This window comes from Sorex fumeus, unplaced genomic scaffold, assembly GCF_029834395.1.
Source record: "Sorex fumeus unplaced genomic scaffold, SorFum_2.1 ptg000061l, whole genome shotgun sequence".
In the NCBI taxonomy this organism is placed as follows: domain Eukaryota; kingdom Metazoa; phylum Chordata; class Mammalia; order Eulipotyphla; family Soricidae; genus Sorex; species Sorex fumeus.
The window spans coordinates 9,584,283-9,608,678 of NW_026606118.1; the positions used below are offsets into that span (position 1 = coordinate 9,584,283).

The 24,396-nt window shown below is 40.6% G+C and overlaps 1 protein-coding gene across 1 annotated transcript in view; it reads left to right on the plus strand.

The window, feature by feature from the left end:
* IPCEF1 (interaction protein for cytohesin exchange factors 1) overlaps window positions 1-24,396 on the plus strand; it is a 110,798-nt gene that overhangs the window by 80,893 nt on the left and 5,509 nt on the right. Inside the window, exon 9 of the mRNA XM_056126315.1 lies at window positions 15,458-15,651. Coding sequence (XP_055982290.1) covers window positions 15,458-15,651 — 194 coding nt within the window. The remainder of the gene's footprint in view (window positions 1-15,457; window positions 15,652-24,396) is intronic.

The following is a 24,396-nucleotide window of genomic DNA, read 5'->3' on the forward strand; positions in this document are numbered from 1 at the left end:
GAACTAGGATGACAATAGAAAACATCTGAATTTGAAACTGAAAGGGGCAATTCTGGGGCTGGAACTATAGTACAGCAGGTAGGGCACTTGCCTTGCACATGGCTGACCCAGGTTCAATCCCTGACCTCCCAGTCCCTGCCAGGAGTGATCTCTAACCACAGAGTCAAGCATAAGAGCTAAGCACTGTCAGGTCTAGCCCTAATCATGCTTTGCACCCCCCCCCCCAAAAGAGCAAATCTAAGGTCAGTATTTCACATATCAGATATAAGAACACATATGAGTATCTTCTTATCACTTCTTATCAGGTAAGAGCTTAAATATTTCAGCACTATACTTTCATTATTTATTTCTAATTTTTCATTTCATTTCATTTTCATCATTTCATCATCCTGTTAATCGTCGATTGCCTCGAGCAGGCCCCAGTAACGTCTCTTTCATCCTAGCCCTGAGATTATATTCATGGCTCTTTAGGAGAATGAGACCCATCAATTTTTCATTTGGTAATTTTATGCTTTCCTAGTTAGACCTAAAGGCAATAAGCTTTCAGTTGCCCCAGTTGACAAATAGATTGAAAAAAATAATTTAAATATATTTTTAGATAAAATATTTTAGATACTTTTAGGCTTTAGCTTCATAACAAAATCAAGCAGAAGGTATGGTGATTTGCTATCTGTCCATCCCACACATGTATAGCTTCTTCCATTATCAACATTTCTAGCACCAGAGTTATTTATTATTAATAATAAATATTAGTTTTAATATTTATTAAAACTGAGTGTTTTGAATGAGACTACATCTACTCATCTTTATAATACAAGGTCCATGGCTTTTATTAGGAAGTATACTTATTCAAGATTTGATGGGCTTGGACAAATGATATGTGGCTATCAGTTGGTGTCATACAGATTATCTTTCAAAATTTTTGTTTTGTTTTGTTTGGGGGAGTCACACCCAGTAATTATCATAGCCTTACTTTTGGCTCTGTGTTCAAGGACCAGTATTGGCAGGATCAGGGGACTATATGGAGTGCCAGGGATCAAACCTACTACCTATTGGTCTGAGCCAGGTTATTTTTATTTCTTTGCATTTCCCAGAATATTTCTGCAACTATTAACTGCAAAGGCAGTTTTATTTCTTACTTCTCAATCTGTTTACCTTTAATTTCCTTACTAAATTAGCTGTAACTCCAGTCCAGTGTTGAGAGTAAGTGGTAAAGGAGTGAGGAACATATTTTCCTTGACATTAAGTGGAAAATCCTAATTCTCTCACTAAAGTCTAAAATAATTACTATAGGGATATTGAGGATGTTTTCTGCATCAGCTTTAGTCAATTTTCGTCTATTTTTAGTTTACTTTTTATCATGAGTATGTATTAGATTTTGTGAAATGCTCCTTCTGCATCTGTTGATATGATTGTATGATCTTTGCAAATTGATATTGATGCATTGTATTAGTTGCTTTTCAAATTAAAATGTTAAAACAGCATTGCTTTTCTGGGATAAATTCCACTTGGTTGTGGTATAAATTCTTTTTATATTTAAATTTACAAACATATTATTGATGATTTTTGTGTCTGTTCATAAGAAATGCTCTTTAGTTGTTTTTTTTTCCCATTCAATGTCTCAGACCTTTTTTTTATTGTACTTTTGTCTTCATAGAGTGTATTCAAAGTATTTCCTCTCCCATCTTCTGGAGAAGCTTGTAAAGAATTACCATGATTCTTCCTCGGATATTTGGTGAACTCACCAATGAGCCAGTGGTGCTTTTGATTTTTGAAAGTTATAAGTGCTTGATTCACATTATTTAACGTATAGTGTATTTATATAGGACATATATGTTTATTATAGTATATGGTTGTATTTCTCTTTTATGAAATTTTTGCAGATTTGTTTGTCAAATTATTTGTTTATTTTGTCTAGATTATAAAATTTGTGACATAATTTTTTATTGAATCACCATGAGCTACAGTTACAAAGTTTTCATGTTTGAGTTTCAGTCATACAATGATCGAACACCCATCCCTTCACCAGTTCACATTTCCCACCACCAATGTCCTCAGTATCCCCCCATTCCACTCCTACTCTCATACTCTTTCCCGTTTCCCCTGTACTCTCTCTCTACTTTTGGGCCATTATGGTTTGCACATAGAATTATGTAGAGCATTTTTTTGCATTATATTTTGTCTTTTTTGCCTTTCACAAAATATGTAGTAATGTCCTTCTTATTCATTTCTGCTAACTATTTTTTTAAATTTTGATGCTACCTAGATATTTGAAATTCAATAAGAAAATTTACTTATGGATATTTTTAAGAATCTATAACCCAACTAACCAAGATTATTTGACATATGGATAGATGAAAGGGTTAGCATGAGATCAAACAATGGAGATTTTGACCAAACAGAAACTATTCAATAAATGTTTATCCAAGAATTATAACATGCCTGGCATAAGTAGGGCATTTGGGGCTATGTTTGTGAATAATAGCAAAAGCAACAACCCCTTTGTGCAGAACTTATTTATGAATTTAGTGTGTACATTGGAAGGATAGGGAAACAATTAGTAAATGCATAGCAGAATGAATTCTGATAGTGAATAAGTTCAATAAGGTTAAGGAAGGTAAGACTTATCAGAGTGGGGTATTGGTGGAGACAGGAGCTTGCCATGGACCAGTGATCATGGAGGTTATATAGGATTTGGGATGCTAAGATGCCTATAGCATTAACAGAAGCTGTCAAATGTACATGAGGCAGAAAGAAAATCAAGTGTGAACATTCTAGCACTGGCACAATTTTTGCAATTTAAGAGAAATAAATACAATGTTATTGGAGCAGAGTACAAGGCAATATAGGAAGAAATGTCAGAGCTTCATAGCAGCTGGCTTATGTGACAACCAGTGGATTTCTAAGAGATTGGACTTTGTTCTATTTATAATGGGATGTTTTCTTTGGGGTAGGCAAGAATCCAACCTGGGATTGGAATCCAACCTTGAGGTGGGAGTGTGAAGACATGTCTTTTATTAGACTATCTGTTGAAATGGGCCAATGGGGATATTATGGTGGGCTTGCTAATGTTGGCAACAAAAGAATGTGAAAATAATATACATATTTGATACATATTGTAACCATAAAATGTAGGACTATAATATTATGATTTTAGTCAGTCTATCCCCAGTGTCTAAACTATCCCAGTACACAATAAACTTTTAAACTATATTTGACCAATGAATTGAAGAAACGAATGAACCAAATATATAAAGGGAAGAGGAATGAAGAATAAATGATAGGTTTCCCAGAACATTCAATCCTTGGTAACATTAAATATACTGTAACTCTATAGGATTGTCATCATTTTCCATGCAAATATCTGCAGATTGGGATTTAATGGTCACATATAAATCTATAACTCAACTCAGAAAGTTTTCAGTTAAAAAATAAGTATATTACCAGGAGGTTTACTCCATGGCTTGGAGGCCAGCTGCATAGGCTAGGGGAAAAGGCAGCCTAGATAGAGAAGGGAGCACCAAATAAAGGGTGTTAGGAGGATCCTCCCAGGAGAGGAGATGCGTGCTGAGAGTAGACAATATACCAAACATGATTGTCACTCAATGCCTCTTTTGAAAATCACAGCACCCAAAAGGAGAGCGAGAATAAAAGGGAATACCCTGCCACAGAGGCAGGGTGGGATGGGAGAATGGGGGATGGGAGGGATACTGGGACCCGTGGTGGTAGAAAATGGGCACTGGTGGAGGGATGGGTACTTGATCATTGTATAACTGAAACCCAAGCACAAAAATTTGTAAGTCGACAACTGTACCTCATGGTGTTTCACTAATAAAAATTAAAAAAAAAATAAGTATGCTGCCCCCAGCATACACTTAATAAGTGTAGTTGATTGGGTGCTTGCCTTACTCATAGTTGACCTGGGTTGGATCTCTGGTACTATAAATAGTCCTGAGCCCAATAAGAGTGACCCCTGAGCTCTGAGCCCCCCAAACAAATGAAGTGAAAATTATGTTACGTAGCTAAATATAGATCACACTGTAGTGATTGAAATAAGGAAAGAGAGTTTGATTTTACAGGGCAAGAAAATAAATGTTTATTGTTTGTTTAGTAAAACTGAGAGTAATGTCCTAGTTCTTATCACACTGGTTTTGTCCCTTGGTGTCCCCTCCTTCCATTCTTCATGCCCTTATCACTTGTCCTTATCAGATATCCACATGATTGATGGATCCAGCAGATTTGGGGCCATACTGGGGGTATACTTATCTACAGGACTCATGGTTTTGTCTTTGATTTTGGGACAGTTTTCTAGTTTTATCCTTTTATTTCTTGTTTAACTTCTGTCTCATAAGTATATGTTTGAAGAAATAAAACCATGACTAAATGTGCATTTGAATGCTCTGAGATTTTTATGTACAAAAAAATTTTATTCTTTCTTTACATGCATCCCAATGTTGGTCTTGCTTTATAAAGAATATTAAAAGACATAGAAATTTTATGTCTTCATTAAACATTTTCCCCAATATTGAGTGCTAATAGGATTGGATAAATGCATTTTAAAAGTCAACGAGATGCCCATTTTATGAATATAAAGCTAGAATTATTTAAAAAATCACTGCCACGTGATAATAATAGTAATAAAACCAAACAATGACATTAAAGATTGCCTGATAGAATAATTTAGCAATAAATCAATTCTTAGCAATAAAATCAATCAATAACATAAGAGCGTTGTGTTACCTTGTTTAATATAAACATCAACTACTTCAGAGAAAATATGTTCTCTATTCTCACAGGAAAGTGAAGGTAAATATAGGAAAATGAAGGAAATAAGCATGTCTATTTTTTTCCCTGGTTCAATTCTTCCGCCCTTCTCGGAGAGCCCGGCAAGCTACCGAGAGTATCTTTCCCACACGGCAAAGCCTGGCAAGCTACCCGTGACGTATTCAATATGCCAAACACAGTAACAACAAGTCTCACGATGGAGACGTTACTGGGCCTGCTCGAGCAAATCGATGAATAAAGGGAGGACCATGACCATGACCCTGATTTCTTTCCCAGGATTGTAAGAGCACAAGCAAAAACACTAGCTTCCTAGTTGAGTGTTCCCTCTTTATTTCAAATCTTATTCATCACATAGAACTTCTTTTGCGTACCATCCTTTGTTCATTTGCTTTGTTAAATCACCTCTTTCCCAACTAACTTTTCCTAACCTTGTCTTCTCCATTTCTAAGCACTTACTGGTGTACCAGGGCCACAGCCCACCTCAGCTGTGACTCGTTTTCTGTTTTTGCTAGTTCAGGATCTTCAGATACTCAATCCAAGCAGGGAATCACCTCACAATCTTGCTTGCGTGGTTTGTGGTTGACCAATTTATGAATTTCTATGTTTCTGTCATCCAGATCTGGAGATATAAAACTTGGACACCTTAGAAGTAGACTTTTTTTTCTTGGAAGACAGAATAATGGGGCTGGGGTCCTTAATCTTGAGTTGACTCATCTAATCCTGCCAGCTACAGGACTCCACCAGTTTTGCTGACCCCGTGGTACCTGATTTGAGATATTCTTCAACTCAAAATAAATCCTTTAATTCAAAAGCAAGGGGATAAAATAAACATATCACACAGCATAGTGTTTAGCTAATTAGCTAATAAACACTATGGTGCAGAACCTTGGTTCACCTCTTGATAATTTTGGTCATGTGTTTTTTTTTTTAATCTGTCCATGTCTTGACATTCTCTCCCTATGACTGTGGTTAATGACACTTTCCTCATAGTTTGCTGTCATGACAAAGATACCCTGTTGGCAAAGCAGTTCATGTAGATTCTGTCTCATAGTAAAATGTCTGGACATGATAACTCTCTCCACAACAGCTTGAGAAAGAGTCACCTCACTTGCAAACTGTGTTACACAAGTTTTCTGGGGCAGAAGAATCCTTACTGTTAAAAATGAGTTCTCCTTACTTTGTCATTATACTTCTAAGTCTCTTGCCCTGGTCTAGATGTGTCAGATTCATTATTAAGAGAAAGCCTGTAAAACACTTTCCATTGCTTGGTATCAGATGCTTTATCAAATAACATTTATTTTGACAGGCAACACAAAAATGTCTAAATGACTATGTAGTCATTTCCTCGCTTTGTAACAAAAAGCTTTGCCTTTCTGACACCTAGAACACTCAGGGTAGAGGGGACGCTGCTTTCTCCCTAAATGTTTCTGCGTGCCTTATGCTTGGCAGCTGCTAAGCATCTCTTCCTTGGGATAGTACGTGGATTTTTCCAATTGCAGGAAGGTTTCTGTTCAAATTGGGGTATGAAATAACTCCTGTGAACATTTTCCTCCACATACCCGTCTCCTGAAGCCAGCTTTTATGTTCTAAATAGAAAAAGAAAAACCACATTCTCGAAAGCACCAGGAAATACCAAAAATAAGATAGTGGGGGAGGAAAAGTTGAAAATGTCGCCTTTAGAGAGAATCTGCGTAGAGTGTTCTCGACAGCCAAATTCTGGGCCAGCAGAGCCCGCCGGTCCTGTCAGGAGCAGACAATAGCCTGGGCCGCGTGGGAGGGTGCGCTAGGAGTGGCTCATTCATCTGGCATAATCTTGGAAAGGAGCAAACTGCTAACCACTAGTTAAAAATGCTGTTTTGCCTTGGTTTGCGAATGTCACCAAGAAGGATCTTATTAAAAAATGCACTTGTATTTTTTTTTTAATTTCTCTTTCTGTTTTTGTTTTCTTGGAGCACCACACCCAGGGTTATTCAGGAATTACTCCTGGTTAGATGCTTGGGAATTGGTCCAGGCAGAGCCGGGAATTGAACCTGGTCCTTCCGCAGAAGAAACATGCTCCCAGCAGCCCACAGAGCTCTCTCTCAAGCCCCGTCTGGCATTTCTCTCTTTCATGAAATGATTGCACTGCTATTTGGAGTCGACTCAGTTTGCTGATGTCTTGAGATAGTTCAAGTTAGTCTAGGGGGTGCAGAAGCTCACCGACATTTACCTTGAATTCCCAACTCTACCAGGGAGATAGGATGATTTAGAGCAGGGCTTCTGCACATTCTCTCTCCAGCAAAACTGGCTTCTCTGCTTGCCAAGTAGGCAATGGCACAGAGAAATTTGCTCTTGCTTTCTGGGTGTGTCTCAATTTTCTAGTTGTCACTCCAGTAATCTGTGGTCTTCAAAGGACTGAGGCTCATGGTCTGGAACAAATTGTTGATGGTCTCATCTTACTACTCCAAGTACAGCTCCTAGATGCAGTCCTGTTGTCATTAAAAGGACCTGGACCTTTTTAAATCCACTATAATGTAGAACTTCTGCAGAATTCCAGACTTTCTGAATGAGGAGCTGCATTTGAACAATAGCACCGGGTGAAGTTTGTTTGTTGAAATTTGAGGAGACTGCTATATAGGGCTGGAGCGATAGCACAGCGGTAGGGCGTTTGCCTTGCATGCACCCAACATGGCCGACCCGAGTTTGATTCCTCCATCCTTCTTGGAGAGCCCAGCAAGCTACCCGTGATGTATTCGATATGCCAAACACAGTAACAACAAAGTCTCCAATGGAGATGTTACTGGGCCCGCTCGAGCAAATCGATGAACAACAGGAGGACAGCTACAGGATAGCTATACAGGTATACATAGAGTCTGGGCAGGGTGGTATGGAACTTTTTTTCTTAATTCCATTGCTGGTTTTCATTGGGGAAAAAAAATCATCGAACTCTTTCTCAAGAATATTTCTTTCCCCCTCACACATGAAATAAACATAGTTTCCGTCTTCCTTGGCAAAGTCCCAGTGAGGCTGCTGAGACAGAACATGAAGTGCTTACAGGGCACAGAGAAATAAACTCATGCTTTTTAATGCGCCGAGCCTGAGATATTCACCAGGGAGGAAGGACAACAACAGAACTGGAAACACTTGACTTTCAGACCAAATGTATTTCTTTTGCTTCTGAAGACAGAGAAGGTGGAAATAATGAACTTGGCTTCTCTCTCTCCAGTGAAAGACCTGTGAGTGTTTGTATCTGGAAATATTTTTCCTTGGCTTAAAAAAAAAAAACATTCTCTCAAGGTAATAGGAATACTACTATGCTTCTTAATGGAACTTTTCATTTAGAAAATATAGTTATATGAAAAGAAGAGCAATTTTTACAATGATAACTTTCCATACTCCTATTGTAGTTTTTTTCCCCCTGAAAATCCTTTTGAGAGAGAGAACAAAAGGGAATGCCCTGACACAGAGGCAAGGTGGGATGGGGGAAGGGAAGTAGGAGGGATACTGGGATCAGTGGTGGTGGAAAACGGGCACTGGTAGAGGAATGGACACTTGATCATTGTATAACTGAAACCCAAGCACAAAAATTTCTAAGTCTACAACTGTACCTCAAGGTATTTCACTAATAAAATTTTTTTAAAAAATTCTTCTTTTGAAAAAAAAAAAAGAAAATCAGCCTTTTAATCTATTTGAACCCAAATGAGTAGGAAAATAAGAAAGACCATATATCCCACTCTTGAGAGCTTGTGTGTTGGGATGTTGAGGGGTGAGGGGGGTCTCTCTGACACAGGAAACTGATCCCCAATGTCCTCATAGGTTTTAAAAAAATGCATCCAGGGGAATTTGAAGTCCTTGGTGCATGGCACACACACCCTGTCTCACCCTGCCCACCCATAGCAGGCGAGTTCTATAGGATTTATTTGTCAGCATGGCCTCCTTTGTGTGTCAGGGCAGAAGAACTCTCTGTTGAGCTGGGGTCAGGTGTGAGCTTTGTATTATTGTGTGCTTGTGCCTTTGGGGTCCTTTCTGTTTCATGGACTGATTTTTCATCTGTGCCAGTTAATGCGGAGGCCCCTTTATGAGCCCGGAAAGACCTCAGCACGGGCCACAAGAGGCTGTAGAAACAATGTTTGTGTCTGGACAGGTCACAGACACAGTTCGATCACAGAGATGAGCCTCAAGGAGGCAGCAATAAGGGCCCAATCTCTCAGGCGGCCGTGGGCAAAAGTCAATCAGTATCATTTTGATGCCTCATATCACCATTGATTGTTTCATTCTTGCTCTATTTGGAGGCAGGCTGCCATCAGGTTCTTAGAGGGCAGAGATTCTTCTAGAGTGAGTTTCAGGTGTCCTGGGGAAGAGAGAGGAATGGCTGAGAGGTGTCATTTTCTTCCCTTTTTCTCTCTTTTCGTAACAGCTCTAACCTCCTGTGGACATACTTGCTCCTTAGAGTTACTCCAATTTCCATATGAACCCAAAAAGGGATTTTTGAACATAATTTGATTGTAATTGATATGGATTTTTTATTGGTTTTAGTAAACATTAAGGTTCGTGTTACCTGAAGGATTATGTGTCAAGGTTCCATTATTTCTTAGAGAACCCAGACACACACACACACACACACACACACAAACACACACACACAGACACACTTATGGCTAGTGCCCTAAAGAAGAATTGTGTCTGTTGGTAGGGAGAGGAGATAGACCAACATTTTAGCATAAAAATAATATATCCATTAAATGTATTAAAAATAATAAAATTATCCAAAAATGCAAACGGGCCCATTTGTTTTTTATTTAGAAAATAAAAATTGGAGCCAGAGTGATAGTAAGTATAGTGGGTATGGCAATTGCCGTGCATGTGGTTAGCTCAGATTTCATTACTGGTACCACGTATGGTCCTTTGAGTTTTTCAAAGAATGACCCCTAAGAACAGAGGTGGAGAAAGCCCTGAGCACCGCCAGGGGTGCGTCCTCCCCAAAGAAAAATGTATTTTGTGACAAGTTATTCCAAGATTCTGAGGTTACTTTCATTCCTACTAACTTAGCATCTGGTGAATTAGATACACGATTTTAGCATACTCATTTTACCGAGGCATAATTTATAAACTAATTTATTAGAGAAGAGTAATTTTATTTTCTATCATAATCTGTAGTAGCACAGCTGAGTTCCTTGGTGAGCACAGAGAAATATAAAAAAAAATTGTTCATTTTCTTTGTTATACACTTGTTGGGCTCAGATGTTTTTAATTTCACTTTCTCAGGGTTCTTTTCTTTTTAATGCCTTCAGCTTTCATTCTAGTACTGTTATAAGTTTAATGTTTCCACTGTGTATGCAGTATCAATTTACTGAAAAACCAAGTTTTTATGTTCCAATTAGCTTTTCTGGTAAAACTAAGCTATTATTGATACTTAGGGCAATTGATTGCAGTATATGTTAGGTGTGTTTGTGTTAAAATATACACATATTGTGTATTTTATTACTCTAGTTGTTGACTAAACTTGCCAGAGATTTACCAATATATATACCTCTCTTCAAATAAATAGTAATTAATGCCATAAAAAGACAGAAATTTCTTTTTAGAAAAATAAAATTGATTTATCACTGGTTAACAATACTGTAGAATTTCAAGATCAGAGCCTCACTCTTCCCTATGGGTCAAAGTCTCACTATATTTGCCATCAAAGTCCCCGTGTCATGTCATTGTGAATGACTCCTGCAGTAACTTATTCCTCTCACACCATTCTTTCCAATTTTTGCAGAGCCTGAATTAGTTTTTGCTTATTTCCAGTTTCTCTTTTCATTGGTTTATCATCTACACCTGAATGAAACCATCTGATCATTGTTTCTCACTTCCTTATTTATTTCACCTAGCATAATCTCCTCAAATTCTATCCATTTTGTTCCAAAAAGCACAACTGGATTTTCTTAAATAGAAAAAAAATGTTAATTAGCATTTCATCAAGTATTGAGATCACAGCTTCTGTCTCAAGTCATTTGTCAGTGGTTGTGAAGGTTGAGTCCATGTTGTGGCTATGGCGAATAAGGATGCCATAAACAGACGTGAAAATATTTCTTAATTATGTTTTCAAATCCTTCTGATACTTCTAGGAGTGGTAGTGATGGATCATATGGTATTTACATTTTTAGTAATAAATATTTACTTTTTGAGATCTATTTCATGTAGCACAAAGTCAAATTTTAGTATATGCACAGATTTGTGCAACTGTCACCACAATGAAATTTCAGAAAAATTTCAACACCACATAAAGAAACCTGCACCCGGTGTCTGTCATTTCCCTTCCTACTGTCCCTTTCCTAGCCAAGGCAACTCAGATCTACCTGTTGTCACTGTAGATTTGCGTATTCTGGAAATTTAATATAAGCGGGCTTATACAATATGTGACTGAATGATTTTGTATAGACTAATATTTTTAATGGGCTGGAGCGATAGCAGAGTGGGTAGGGCGTTTGTCTTGCACATGACCGACCAGGGTTCGATTCCTCTGTCCCTCTCAGGGATCCCAGCAAGCTACCGAGAGTATCCCACCCACACGGCAGAGCCTGGCAAGCTCCTCATGGCGTATTTGATATGCCAAAACCAGTAACTAGTCTCACAATGGAGATGCTACTGGTGCCCACTCGAGCAAATCAATAAACAAAGGGAGGACAGTGCTACAGTGCAATATTTTTAATACTAATACTTTTTTTCTGGCATGTACTAGAATCTTATTTCTTTAAAGGACTGAATCAATCTATTAGATGCAAACCCACCTTTTGTTTTTCTATTCATTACCAGATGAACATTTAGGATATTTCTATTTTTATCTATTAGGAAGTATCATCACCATCATTTGCAACCACCCTTTGTATTCTTAATTGTTCTAAGAAATTAATAGAAATGGAATTTCTGGGTGGTGTGCTACTCTGAGGGTAACATTTTGAGGAACTTATCAAATGGCAGCTTCGGTTTGCATCTGCACTTGTAATATGCAAGTTTTCTATTTTCTCCTCATCCTTGCCTACACTTTACCATCATCTTTAATTTTAGCCATCTTGATAAGTGTAGGTGTGTAGCAACATCTCACTGCGCGTGTGAGATCTATTTAATGACTAATAATGTTGAATAGTTTTTCATGATCTGATTGACAGTCTGTTTGATATTTGCACACAGATTGAGTCAAAAAGTCTCATTGTCTTCAAATATGGTTTGAATGCTTTCCTTCTTTATTTGAAATTGTTTTGGTAGAGAGCATAGAGGTGGTTGTACTAACCAGTACTTTGAGTCACATACAAAGGCAACCAGTATATTTGTTCTTCACTTTTTGTTTCTTGGTTTGGGCCACACTGAGTGGTGCTTTCAGTTAGTCTTAGCTCAGGGCTTGGGGTTTGCTCCTGGTAATGCTCAGGGACCATGCCCGGACTCAAGTCAAACCCAGACCTCCCACATCCAAGCCCATACAAGGCATGTGCTCAGCCTGTTGTTCTCTCTCTCTGACTTTTTGTCCTCCATTAAATGAAAGCATATTTAGAATGGGCTTTTCTAAGAGTTTTAGATGAGGAAAACCAAATACTGCTTAAAAATTTCCAATCTTACAAAAGAAACTTTTATTTTTTATTTTTTTAAATTATTTTAAATTATTTTTTTACTTTAATGAATCACTGGGCTGGAGAGATAGCACAGCAGTAGGGCGTTTGCCTTGCACGCAGCCAACATGGTCGACCCGAGTTTGATTCCTTCGCCCCTCTCGGAGAGCCCGGCAAGCTACCGAGAGTATCTCGCCCACACGGCAGAGCCTGGCAAGCTCCCCATGATGCATTCGGTATGCTAAACACAGTAACAACAAGTGTCACAATGGAGACGTTACTGGGCCCGCTCGAGCAAATCGATGAACAACAGGAGGACCGTGGACCGTGGACCGTGGAATGAATCACTATGAGATACAGTTACAGACTTACAAACTTGCATGATTACGTTTCGGTCATACAATGTTAGAATACCCATCCCTCCACCTGTGCTCAGTCTCCATCACCAATATTTCAGTATCCCTCCCACCACCCCCACCCCTTCCTCCGTACCTGCCTCTGTGTCAGGCACATTGCCTCTTACTCTCTCCTGGGTGTTATATGTTATATGCAATTATATGTTATATGCAATACAGGTACTAAGCAGCCATCATATTTGGTCCATAGTCTACTTTCCACACGCATCTCTCATCCCAAGCAAGTCCTCCAATCACCATTTACTTAGTCGTTCCTTCTCTATCCCATCTGCCCTTCCCCCCAGCACATGAGATCTGCTTCCAAGCCATGGAGTGATCCTCCTGGCCCTTATCTCTACTATCCTTAGGTGTTAGTCTCCTATTATGTTACTTTATATTCCACAAATGAGTGCAGTCATTCTATGTCTGTGACATGGAGAATATGAAAATAAACTTTTAGGTAAGTGATGTGTGCTTACTTTTGATGCCTTATATTATTCACTGTATCACTGTATCACTCTCATCCCTTAATCGTTGAATTACTCGAGCGGGTGCCAGTATTCCTATTCCTCCCAGCCCTGAGATTTTAGCAACCTCTTCTTACCCATCTTTTCCCAATGATTAGAGACTCTTTCAGGGTCAGGGAAATGAGACATATTGTCGTTACTGTATTTGGCACATCAAATACACCACGGAGAGCTTGTCAGGCTCTGTCTGTGAGGGCAGAATACTCTTGGTAGCTTGCTGGGCTCTCCAAGAGGCATAAATGGGTAGGAAGTGTCTTATAATGTGTTGTGCAGTCGCATGGCCAATAAGATTATCTGGTACCGGCAGGGTGTGGCTTATGGTTGTTATCCCTGAGTCACCAGAGACTGGGGGAAGCAGGTAAGGGGTCTCTGTTCCAGGTTCCGTTGAGTCCAGAGTCTAAGGTCACAAAGTTCCACATTATCTGGGTTCCATGGGACTTCATTCTTGTGTGAGGCTCAGCCTGAGTGTCCGGAAAGCAGTCTGGAGTATGGCGGTGGTTGGGCAGTGGAGGTCAGCTGCCGGGGCTGGGTCCCTTGGTGGGGGGAGGGCTCCTACCTGCCCCACAGCCTGACGTGAAGTCCAGGCTTTTTTTTTTTTTCAAAAAAAAAGGAAAAATATATTTAATGTATGTATTTCTCTGCATTTTGGAGAGGCCCCTTTATTTCAGTTTCTCCTAAAGTTATTCTGTTTTGGTTCCTCTGTAAAGACCGTTCTCAGGCAGAAAGTCAAATCTATAGACACCGGGAAGTATATAGTGTGTCTTCAGGAAATAGAAGAACAAAAGACTAAAGTTTTAGGGAGGAAATGTAAACAATATCTGTAGCACTGTAGCACTGTCCTCCAGTTGTTCATCGATTTGCTCGAGCGGGCACCAGTGACAACTCACAATAAATTATGCAAATTTTCTTTGAGTGATTTTCTGTATCTTCAAGACCCTTCAGTTTATAAACACTGAAAGGCAACCCGTTGTCTAAGAGAACCCCAGTGGTATCATGATAATCTGTCTCAACTATTCCCAGTGAATTTATTTCATTCTCATGATTCTTGAAATGATTTCTGCAGTATTTCACCTCATATCACACACTCAGTTTAGGAATTTCTCCTCCAATACCCCAATTCGTCTTGCAGTACTGAGTTTTTGTGACCTTACTTGACTTGTCCTAAGGCATATGCTCATCTGTGAATCAATGATTATGGCCAGAATAATGGGATTAACATAAATGTAGCAGAGCACATGGAATCCATCATGGGTCCTGAATGGAATCACTACTGGAAACATTTGGGTGAAGGTCAAAAATGTGCAGTTAGAAAGGGGACTGAATGTATGTACCAGCATGGGAAACAATCACTATCTTCTCAAAGCCATTGACCATGGTAAATGTCCTTGTTTAAAGAAAGTTCTAGAAGCACAATAGTCATTTGGGGACATTGTTTCTCAGGGTTTCAAGTATGTGTAAGTTTGGTGGACTTTGCATGGCTCATCATTGCTCATCAGTAGCAACAGATAATTTGTTCACAGGTGGAGAAGAATTCTGCACTAAGATCAATCAGTCATTCCACAAATCTTATCAAGGCCTGATTTAAATCAGAGTTGGATTAAATTTTGGATTCAAATTAATGCTATCATGGGTTGTTACCTCCAGAGATATTAGGATGGAATGAATATATTTGGATTGTGAAAAGGAGATGGTTTGGGAAGGGCTAGATGATAGAGTCTAATGGACTCATCTGTGTTCTCCAAACTCATGGTGAGACCATTACACCTAGCACCCTGGAAAGTGCTCTCATCAGGAGTGGGATTGCCACAGACGTAAATAGTTAATATTAAATCAGTAAAGTGAGCTACAAATTCAACACTATTTTTTTCTGTATAAAAGGGGGAACTTTGGACACAGACATACAGATAAATGATCTGCACGTGAAAATTTGCACTATAATGCTAAAGCTAAGAAGCTGAAAGAGGTCTGGAACAAATAAACTTGCATTCACTTCAGTGGCCACAGGGTCCCATCAGAGCAATTGGGCTGAGTAGCTTGGACAACCAAAATATCATTTCACACTTCTGGATACTAGAAATATGAGATAAGGGTGTTGGGAGATCTTATTTAAAGACCGCCATGTCTAATGTTATGTCCTGGACCTTAATTGAGGTTACTGTTCTTCCTTTTGTAATTTAAATAGATGAAACAAAAGTGTCCGAAGATGATGAAATGGAGAAGCTCTATAAATCATTAGAGCAAGCAAGTCTCTCTCCTCTTGGGGACCGACGCCCTTCAACTAAAAAGGAGCTGAGAAAGTCCTTCGTTAAGCGGTGCAAAAATCCCTCCATCAACGAGAAACTCCACAAAATCCGAACATTGAATAGCACGTTAAAGGTAACACGTTTCAGACTGTGGATGAGTCTGCTTGTGGGGCAGGGAAGAGCTGACACTGCAGAGATTTTATGCACACACAGTGTGTTCGTGTGGGTGAAGGGTTTTGCAGTAAAAGCAGATTTTTGCAGTAAAATTTCTACAGAGTGAGGTGGCTTGACTTAATGCGTTTTTCCACAGTATCCCTTGATTTATGCATCTTCCTGATGTAAAAACTTAAATGTTAAGCTTCTAGAAAACAAGATCATGTGAAGTTTGTTGAGGTCTTTTTTTTTTTGCTTTTTTTTTGCCTCGTACAATATCAATGAGACCCTGAAAATTGATTTAAATAGATAAAATCTTAGATTTTACCTGATTCACTGAAGGTGCGATTCTACTTCCCAAAGAATATCTCTGGGTTCAGAAATAACAGAGATGGTATTTCTCGGTCATAGAGTCTGGAGCCAAGAGACAGAAGTGGGCAGTGGGAAACACACTTTATGGTAATACACTAGCAGATGCTTTCACAATAGGAACCAGGGACCCTACACAGGATGTACTGAAGTTATTTTCAGAACCTCCTTTAACTCAAATGGTTCTTTATAACAGACGTGTTCTACCTTCACATTTATATTATGGCATGCACAGAGGGATATTCTGTAAAATAATCTTAAATTAGCATATTTGTGGATTCTGGAAAGGCTTGATAGATCCCAAAATATACAAAAAAGTCTGTTCTGTAAATATTCTTTTGGATCGAAAATCTGACTGTTTTTCCAGGACATAACCAAAAGGACCAGGTAACAGAGAGATAACTGTGTGAGTATGAGTCAAATATCTCTGTCCATCAACAGGGAAAATCAGTGTCTTAAAAATGTTGTAAAAGTAAGGTTGAAAATAAAAGACAAATTGGGGGTATGGTGCCGCCAGCAGATCAATCTGTACCTGAAGGCAAGTGCACCTATTCTTCAGTGACAAAAGATTTTACTCCCATTAATTTCAGTGACCGATACGTTAAATGCCATAGAGCATACAAAGTGGACAAATACTCAATATCATGATTTGTTAGAATCCTACTGCTTCAATGTCATAGTATCTTAGAACTCTACTTTTGTGTTAGTGATAACTGCTGTGAGTGAATGTTTTTCATGTAACAGTTATTTCCTGAATCTTACTTTGTGTGGGCACTATTCTAGGCCACTGACACTACTAAATATGCACAGTTGGATGAAGGAAACAGGAAAAAGAGAATTAGAATGTGCTGTGTTGGCACAGGTTTGAAGTGTTTTGGTATCCAGAGGCTGTTAGGGATATTGCCATGGAGGCATTGACCCTTGCACAAGAGATGAAAACGAAAAGGGATGTTGTCATGGATGCATTGACGCTTGCACAAGAGATGAAGACTATCAGAAAGAGAAGGAATGGCATTCAAGAAGAGGAACTCTTATCAGTTAAATGTTTATCAGTGGGTTCATGTTGCATTTTTGTCGGGAGAAATAGTGACTAGAGCAGAGTTCTGTGCCTGGGCAGTTCAGGACGTTGCTAGCAGGGTAAAGATTGGTATCAGCTTTCCAAAGAACAGCCATCTCTGGAAGCAAGACCTTCAGGGACCTCACGCTTTCCTGACCACAGAGAGCTCTGGTTCTACAGAGAATGAAAGGTTTTATAGACCTACATTTTTCTATCTGGTCCCTTATTCTTCACAAGTGTTGGCCATGGAATCAATGAATTCAGTACAACTTTTCTTTTTTTTTTTTAATCTTTTTTATTTTGGGTCACACCTAGCCACGCACAGTGGTTACTCCTGGTTCTGCACTCAGGAATTACTTCTGGTGCTGCATGGGGAACCATACGGGATGCTGGGAATTGAACCCGGGTCGGTTGCATGCAAGGCAAATGCCCTACCTGCTGTGCTCTCTCTCCAGCCTCTCAGTACATCCTTTCTGCTGTGTATTACTTATCTGTTGTGATATAACAAAATACCACCCATCTTAGCAACTGCAAGCAAACACATCATTGCCCGGAGCCTGTGAGTCAGGAATCTGGGGGTGGCTTGAGCAGGTGCTTTTGCTTTCAGCCCTCCTACATGAAGGGGAGGCTGTGTGATGTGGAAATTGGCCTTACTGAGGGGAAAAATACACATTAATGGAGTCATTGAAAGAAAGATAATTTTATACATATATGTCTTCTCAAGTCAAAGACTTTGAGTTACCTTTTACTAACTTAAAAAGTGCTTATTTTGTGGTATTCCATCAAACACCAAGCCTATACTTAGTGCATTTGAATTTGTGTATGTCATGCTGCATTATGAACATTTATTCATAAAAAAGGAGTACCTCAAAAATTAAAGCACAAGCAAGCAAAGACCACAGGGTTTTTTATAGAAATAAGGAGACTTTTAACCATCATGTTTATATTAGTGATGGGAATGTTCCCTAAAAAAAAAAAAGAAAAATATTCTGGACAGTATTGGAAAGCCCTTTGTAGGAATTATATAAGAAGTGGCACAGACTGTCATGTTATGTGGTACAATCTGATCTTTAGTTTGTTTCTGACAGCTTCCCACCCACCAATTTTGACAGAGCTGTCTTTACATAAAACTGAATACTTCATGGGTTCAGCCAGAACTCTGTCTTGGGGTTATTCTGAGGTATCCATAGAGCAGCGAACTCCTTTCCCACTACCTTTCCTGTAGCACTGTCTTTCCGTTGTTCATTGATTTACTCAAGCGGGCCCAGTAGCATCTCCATTGTGAGACTTGTTACTGTGTTTGGCATATCGAATGTATTACGGGTAGCTTGCCAGGCTTTGCTGTGCGGGCGAGATACTCTCAGTAGCTTGGCAGGCTCTCTGAGAGGGGCAGAGGAATCGAACTCATGTCGGCCAGGCCTGCCGCGTGCAAGGCAAATGCCCTACCGCTGTGCTATCACTCGAGCCTGTTATCACTTCTCATAGAGCATATTTTCAATGCTTCCTATTTTTTCTTCTGAGTCACATCCGGCGATGCACAAGGGGCTACTCCTGGCTCTGCACTCAGGAATCACTCCTGGCGGTGCCCAGGGGACCATATGGGATGCTGGGAATCGACCCTGGGTTGGCCATGTGCAAAGCAAATGCCATACCTGCTGTGCTATCGCTCCAGCCCCTTCAATGCTTCTTTGAAGCAAGTCATTGCCACACAATTAGGGTGAAAAATCAGATTTTAGCATTTTCTCTTCCACATGATTTTTGGGGAACACTTATCCCACCTTGCCTTTCTGCTGGACAGTAAGGAGGATGTGAACGTAATTTCAAGCAGTGGGTAAACCTCCTGCACTGCTAGGAAGAAGCACAGCCACGCTCCCCTGATGCCCCTGAGTATCCTTGCTCCATGAGGAGCAGTTCGGCAGATTTTGTTTTTCATTAATTTCCTTCCTTTCTATTCTTGTCTCTAGTGCTTTTTCATTTTATGCATAAAAGATCTAGCAGACTTGAACCAAATGTTAAGAAATTTGAAATCCTGAGAACTGACAAGCATATGAGAAGTGCTAACCCAAAGTTCAAGAGAACATTACCTAAACAATCTTTGATCAGATTTAGAAGGGTGGTTAATGCATTTTACTTTAAGAAAAACTCTTTTCCTGATTTTAGTAATTTGCTTCTCTCTCAGCTTCCCTCCCCGCCCCTCCCCCCCCCCCAAGTAAATACTTGGTTTTCCCTCTGAAGCAGATGTTAAAATTTCTTAAGAACACAGCAAAATTCCTGAAATAATTTCATGTAAATAGCATCATAGTGGTGCCAGAAGAGGAAGGCACATTCTGGTTTTGGGGAAATGACTGTTATTTTGAAGTATAGTTTTGTTTTTAGTTTGGGGGCCACACAATTACCCAGTGGTGCTCAGGGCTTACTTTTTAATTTTTTAAAAAAATTTATAAAGTAATTCACAATATTTGATTACTTTTAATATTCAAACACCAATCCTACCACCATTACACCTTCTCACCACCATATTTTGGATGTTTCCATCCTGAAACCCCAATCCCTGTTCTATCGCAGCGCTGTAGCACTGTCATCCCATTGTTCATCGATTTGCTTGAGCAGGCACCAGTAACGTCTCAACACAAATTGTGAGACTTGTTGTTACTATTTTTGGCATATCGAATACGTCATGGGTAGCTTGCCAGGCTTTTATCTGGCAGGCGAGATACTCTTGGTAGCTTGCTAGGCTCTCCGAGAGGGGCAGAGGAATCAAACCTGGGTTGGCTGTGTGCAAGGCAAACGCCCTATCTGCTGTGCTATTGCTTCAGCCTGTCCTTTCAGAAGAACCAAAATAACATATTTTGTATTTTTTTGTTATGAAAAACCTCTGAAAATGCTAGAAAACAGTATCCTTAGAGAAAAGAATGTGAGGATTGTTGCATTTTACTCAGGGGCCATTAAGCCCTAAGCCCTTCTATAAGAGATTACTACCATGTGGTTAAAGGTTGAGCATTGTGTGCTGATATATATATATATATATATATATATATATATATATATTTGTTAAAAAATATTTCCTTGTAAGATTGGTTGCCTGTTGCATTCGGAGATGGTCGTTCCATTGAGAGCGAATGGGGCATCAGGAACAAGGCTGTTTCTCATAAACATTGTCTTCGTAAGATTCAGCTGTAGTCCTACCTTTCCACACTCACGGTCAAAGTCGGCCAGCATTTGTGCCACTTGGCTGATGTTTGGTGTTATTAAAACAATGTTATCAGCAAAGCAGAGGTGGTGTAGTTGCCGACCATCTATCTTCACTCCCATTCCTTCCCATTCCAGTCGTCGCATGATGTTCTCGAGGGTGGCACTGAAGAGTTTCGGTGAAATGGTATCACCCTGCCGCACCCCTCTCTTGACATCAACGATCACTTCTTTGTAGAATGGTGAGATCCTGGTAGTGAATCAGCAATACAGCTCACGGAGGATCCTGATGTATTGGGCTTGAATGCCCTGATTGGCTAGGGCTTCAATGACCGCTTCCGTCTCAACAGAATCAAAGGCCTTCTTTAAATCAATGAACGTTAAGCAGAGCGGCATCTTGAACTCCCGAGAAACCTCAATGAGCTTGGTTATCGTGTGGATATGGTCGATGGTGCTGAATCCTTTGCGGAACCCTGCTTGCTCGCATGGTTGTCCTTCATCTAGTGTTCTGCCAATCCTATTTAGGATGACTCGAGTGAACAACTTGTAGATGACAGACAATAGGCAGATTGGGCGATAGTTGCCAATGTTATGGATGTCTCCCTTCTTGAACAGTAGTACGGTCCTGCTGGTTTTCCATTGGGACGGAACCTTGCATTCAGACAGGTAGCGAGTGAAGAGCCGAGCCAGTGTGTTGATGAGTACTGATGGCAGGTTCTTCAGGTGTTCAGGTCTGACCTTGTCTGGGCCAGGTGCTGTTTGTTTCTTTACCGACGAAATGGCGTGTCGGATTTCAGAAGGGAGAACGTTGGGAACGACATATCCATCCTGTGGAATTTGGTATGTCGCCAAGTGGACATGGCTATCGAAGAGATTTGAGTAGAAGTCATGAATAATCTTCTCCATTGCCGTTCTGGAGGATGTGATGGATCCATCAGGACGTCGGAGGGCAGTCATCTTGGTCTTATAGTTGGCGAAGGACAGGCGGGCATTACGAATACTTTTCCAGGCTTCTGCCGCATCTACCAGTACTTCTGCTCTTCTCTCTTTGAGGTCTTCCTTGATCGCATCTCTGCACTGCTTTGCAAGCTCGGACGTTAGCTTGCGGTTGCCTGAGGCATGCGCCAAACCACGCTGGTGAATTAGCTCAAGAGTTTTCGAAGATAGGTGATTTTTTGTAGCTATCTCTCTCTTGGCGTTCCTCGCACATTCATGGAGGTGCTGAACCAGTCGATCGTATTCCTCGTCAATGTTGTCAACAATGGCATCTTCCCATGTTGCCGCAATAGTACCAAAGAGTTCCCAGTTGGTGGTCATTCTGGGAGTTCTCTTTTTGAACTTTGCAGCCCTTTCTCCCCACTCTGTGAAGTAGAATTTTGCACGAAGGAGACGGTGGTCCGATCCCATTTGAAATTTTGGGACAACAGCGACATCAGTCAGGCAAAACCGTCGATTAATATGATGTGGTCTATTTCGTTGTGGAATCGTCCACTGGGAGACTCCCATGTCCATCGTTTAGATTCTGCCTTCTGGAACTGTGAGTTACCATGAATGGTCTTGGTCGACATGATGAACTCAGACAGTCTCTCACCCTGTTCGTTCCATTTTAGGCCATGGGTCCCGATGTGAAATTCTTCAGCTGATCTTCTCGGTCCTATCTTGGCATTAAAATCACCCACAATGATCTTGTAGAAGGTGTGGTCTTCTTTATAGAACTTCTCTAGCTCCATGTAGAACTTCTCGATTTCTCTTTCATCATAATGAGATGTTGGTGCATAGACAACGAAGATAGAAACCGCAGGTAGTGAGCCACATCTATTCAAATGTAAACGTCCGATTCGGGTTGTTAGGCATTCGAATGAATCAATGCACTTGGTCAAGTTTGTGTTGACAAGGACACCAACGCCTCCAACACCTCTTTTATCGCATGTTCCGAGGAACAATTCTTCTCCAGTGTCGAAAACGGCATGGTGAGATTTGTGCCTTCTTGTCTCGGTCAGACCAATGATGTCGTACTTGATCATTTGCACTTGTACCATCAGGTCCTCGATGGATGCATCTGATGCTAACGTACGTGCATTGAAAGTACAGACGATCATTTTTGTCTTCCTTCGTTGTGGCAGCCTAGGTCGGCCTTGAGATTTTGTCGGGCTGTCCTTTCTCATCCTTCTCAGTGCTGCCATGTCGGTGAAGCCTTCAGGGTCAGGTGAATGAGACCAGTTGTAGTCCTGGTTTTGGCATATCCAATACACAGGGGATAGCTTGCCAGGCTCTTCCATGTGGGCGGAATACTCTCGGTAGCTTGCCAGTCTTTCCGAGAGGGATAGAGGCATTTGGGGTGACCTCTAATCACCCTTGTAGGTGTTACCATATTTGAACCCTATCAAATATGGTACGACAATTCCAGAAGATGGGTATTTAGTGCCTTATGATGTGTCGCACGGCCGCAAGTGGCCGCGCGGGTCCAGAAAGCATCCTGGAGTGTGGCGACGGCTGGGTAGTGGAAGTAGTGACAAATGACCTGGCACCCGAGCTGCGCAGGAGGAAGAGAGCAGCTTGGAATGCCTTCAAGAACGTCGAAGAAATAGCTAAGAGGACGAAGAACCTCCGGCTCCGGGCACATCTCTTTGATTCCACTGTTCTTCCTACATTAACATATGCCTCAGAGACCTGGGCCCTATGCAAACAAGATGAGAACGCTATTCAGGTCTCCCAAAGAAGAATAGAAAGAGCTATGCTTGGAATATCACGTTTCACTCAAATGAGAGAACAAATCCGGAGTTCTGACATCCGTCGACGATCAAGGATCAGGGACGCTGTCTCATTTGCCAAGGTGTCGAAAATCAGATGGGCTGATCACGTAATGAGATTTAAAGACGACCGTTGGACTAGAGCTGTTACTGATTGGATTCCACGGGATGTCAAAAGACCACGTGGCCGCCCACCTACCAGATGGTCAGACTTCTTTGTCAAGATCATGAACGATCGGTTTGAGGCCCTTCATATTCCCGGAGCGAACAGATGCCATTGGGCTACACTAGCACACAACAGGGACAAATGGAGACGTTACTGGCGCCCGCTCAAGCAAATCGACGACTAACGGGAAGTTAAGTGATTATGTGATTAAGTGATTAAGATTGGTTGCCTACTGCTTTACTTTGAACCCCATCAAATGTGGTGTAGTACTCTTGGAGTATGGGTAAGGTGTGTCCTATGAAGTGTTGCGTGGTCCAGGAATAGTTCACTCTTGGGTAAGGCTTGAGCATGTGGAGAGCTGCCTTGAGCATGGCAGTGGGGCAGTGGTTGAATTCTGATGGTTTTCAGCTGCTGGGGTTGGGTCCTTTGGGGCAGAGAGGGGTATGTCCCCCCCAGGGCATCAGGGTTTCCTTTTGACTTTGTGCTCAGTCATCATTCCTAGCAAGAGTCAGAGAACCATATGTGGTGCCTGGGACCCAAACCCACGTCCACCATGTGCAAGGTAAGTGCCCTGACTACTGTATTACTGCTCTGGTTTCTGACGTGTAGGTCTTGAGAACACGAAGAAAGGAAGTTCTCCTGGTCTGGCTGGACTTATTTGCTGATGTTTACTTTTAATAGAATCACTAGGAGATACAGAGTTACAAAGCTATTCCTGGTCCCGTATCCCAACACCTGTTCTCCACCATCACTCGTAACTTCCTTCCACCGCTGTGGATCTCTCAGCTGTTTCTTAGTCCTCTTCTGCTCTGTATCCACTGCACAATTCCCTTTTCCTTCCTGAAATCCAGATTTCTCAACCTCCCTTCCTTATTCCGATCTCCTGCTCTAAAGTAATTAATCTCACCACTCATCTGGTGCTCTGTGTGATATTTTCCTTTAAAACTTGTATAATTCTAATCAATTTAGAAATATGAAAATCAGAAAGTGTGATGAAGCATTCAAAATATAAGTGAAATAAATGATTGAGTGCAAACAATACATTGAGTTCCACTAGTATTTCTATTCATCTATCTTTGATCAGAATGCATAGGTAAAACACAAATCACAAATCACAAATCATCCTGTTAATCATCGATTGCCTCGAGCAGGCCCCAGTAATGTCTCCTTTATCCTAGCCCTGAGATTATATTC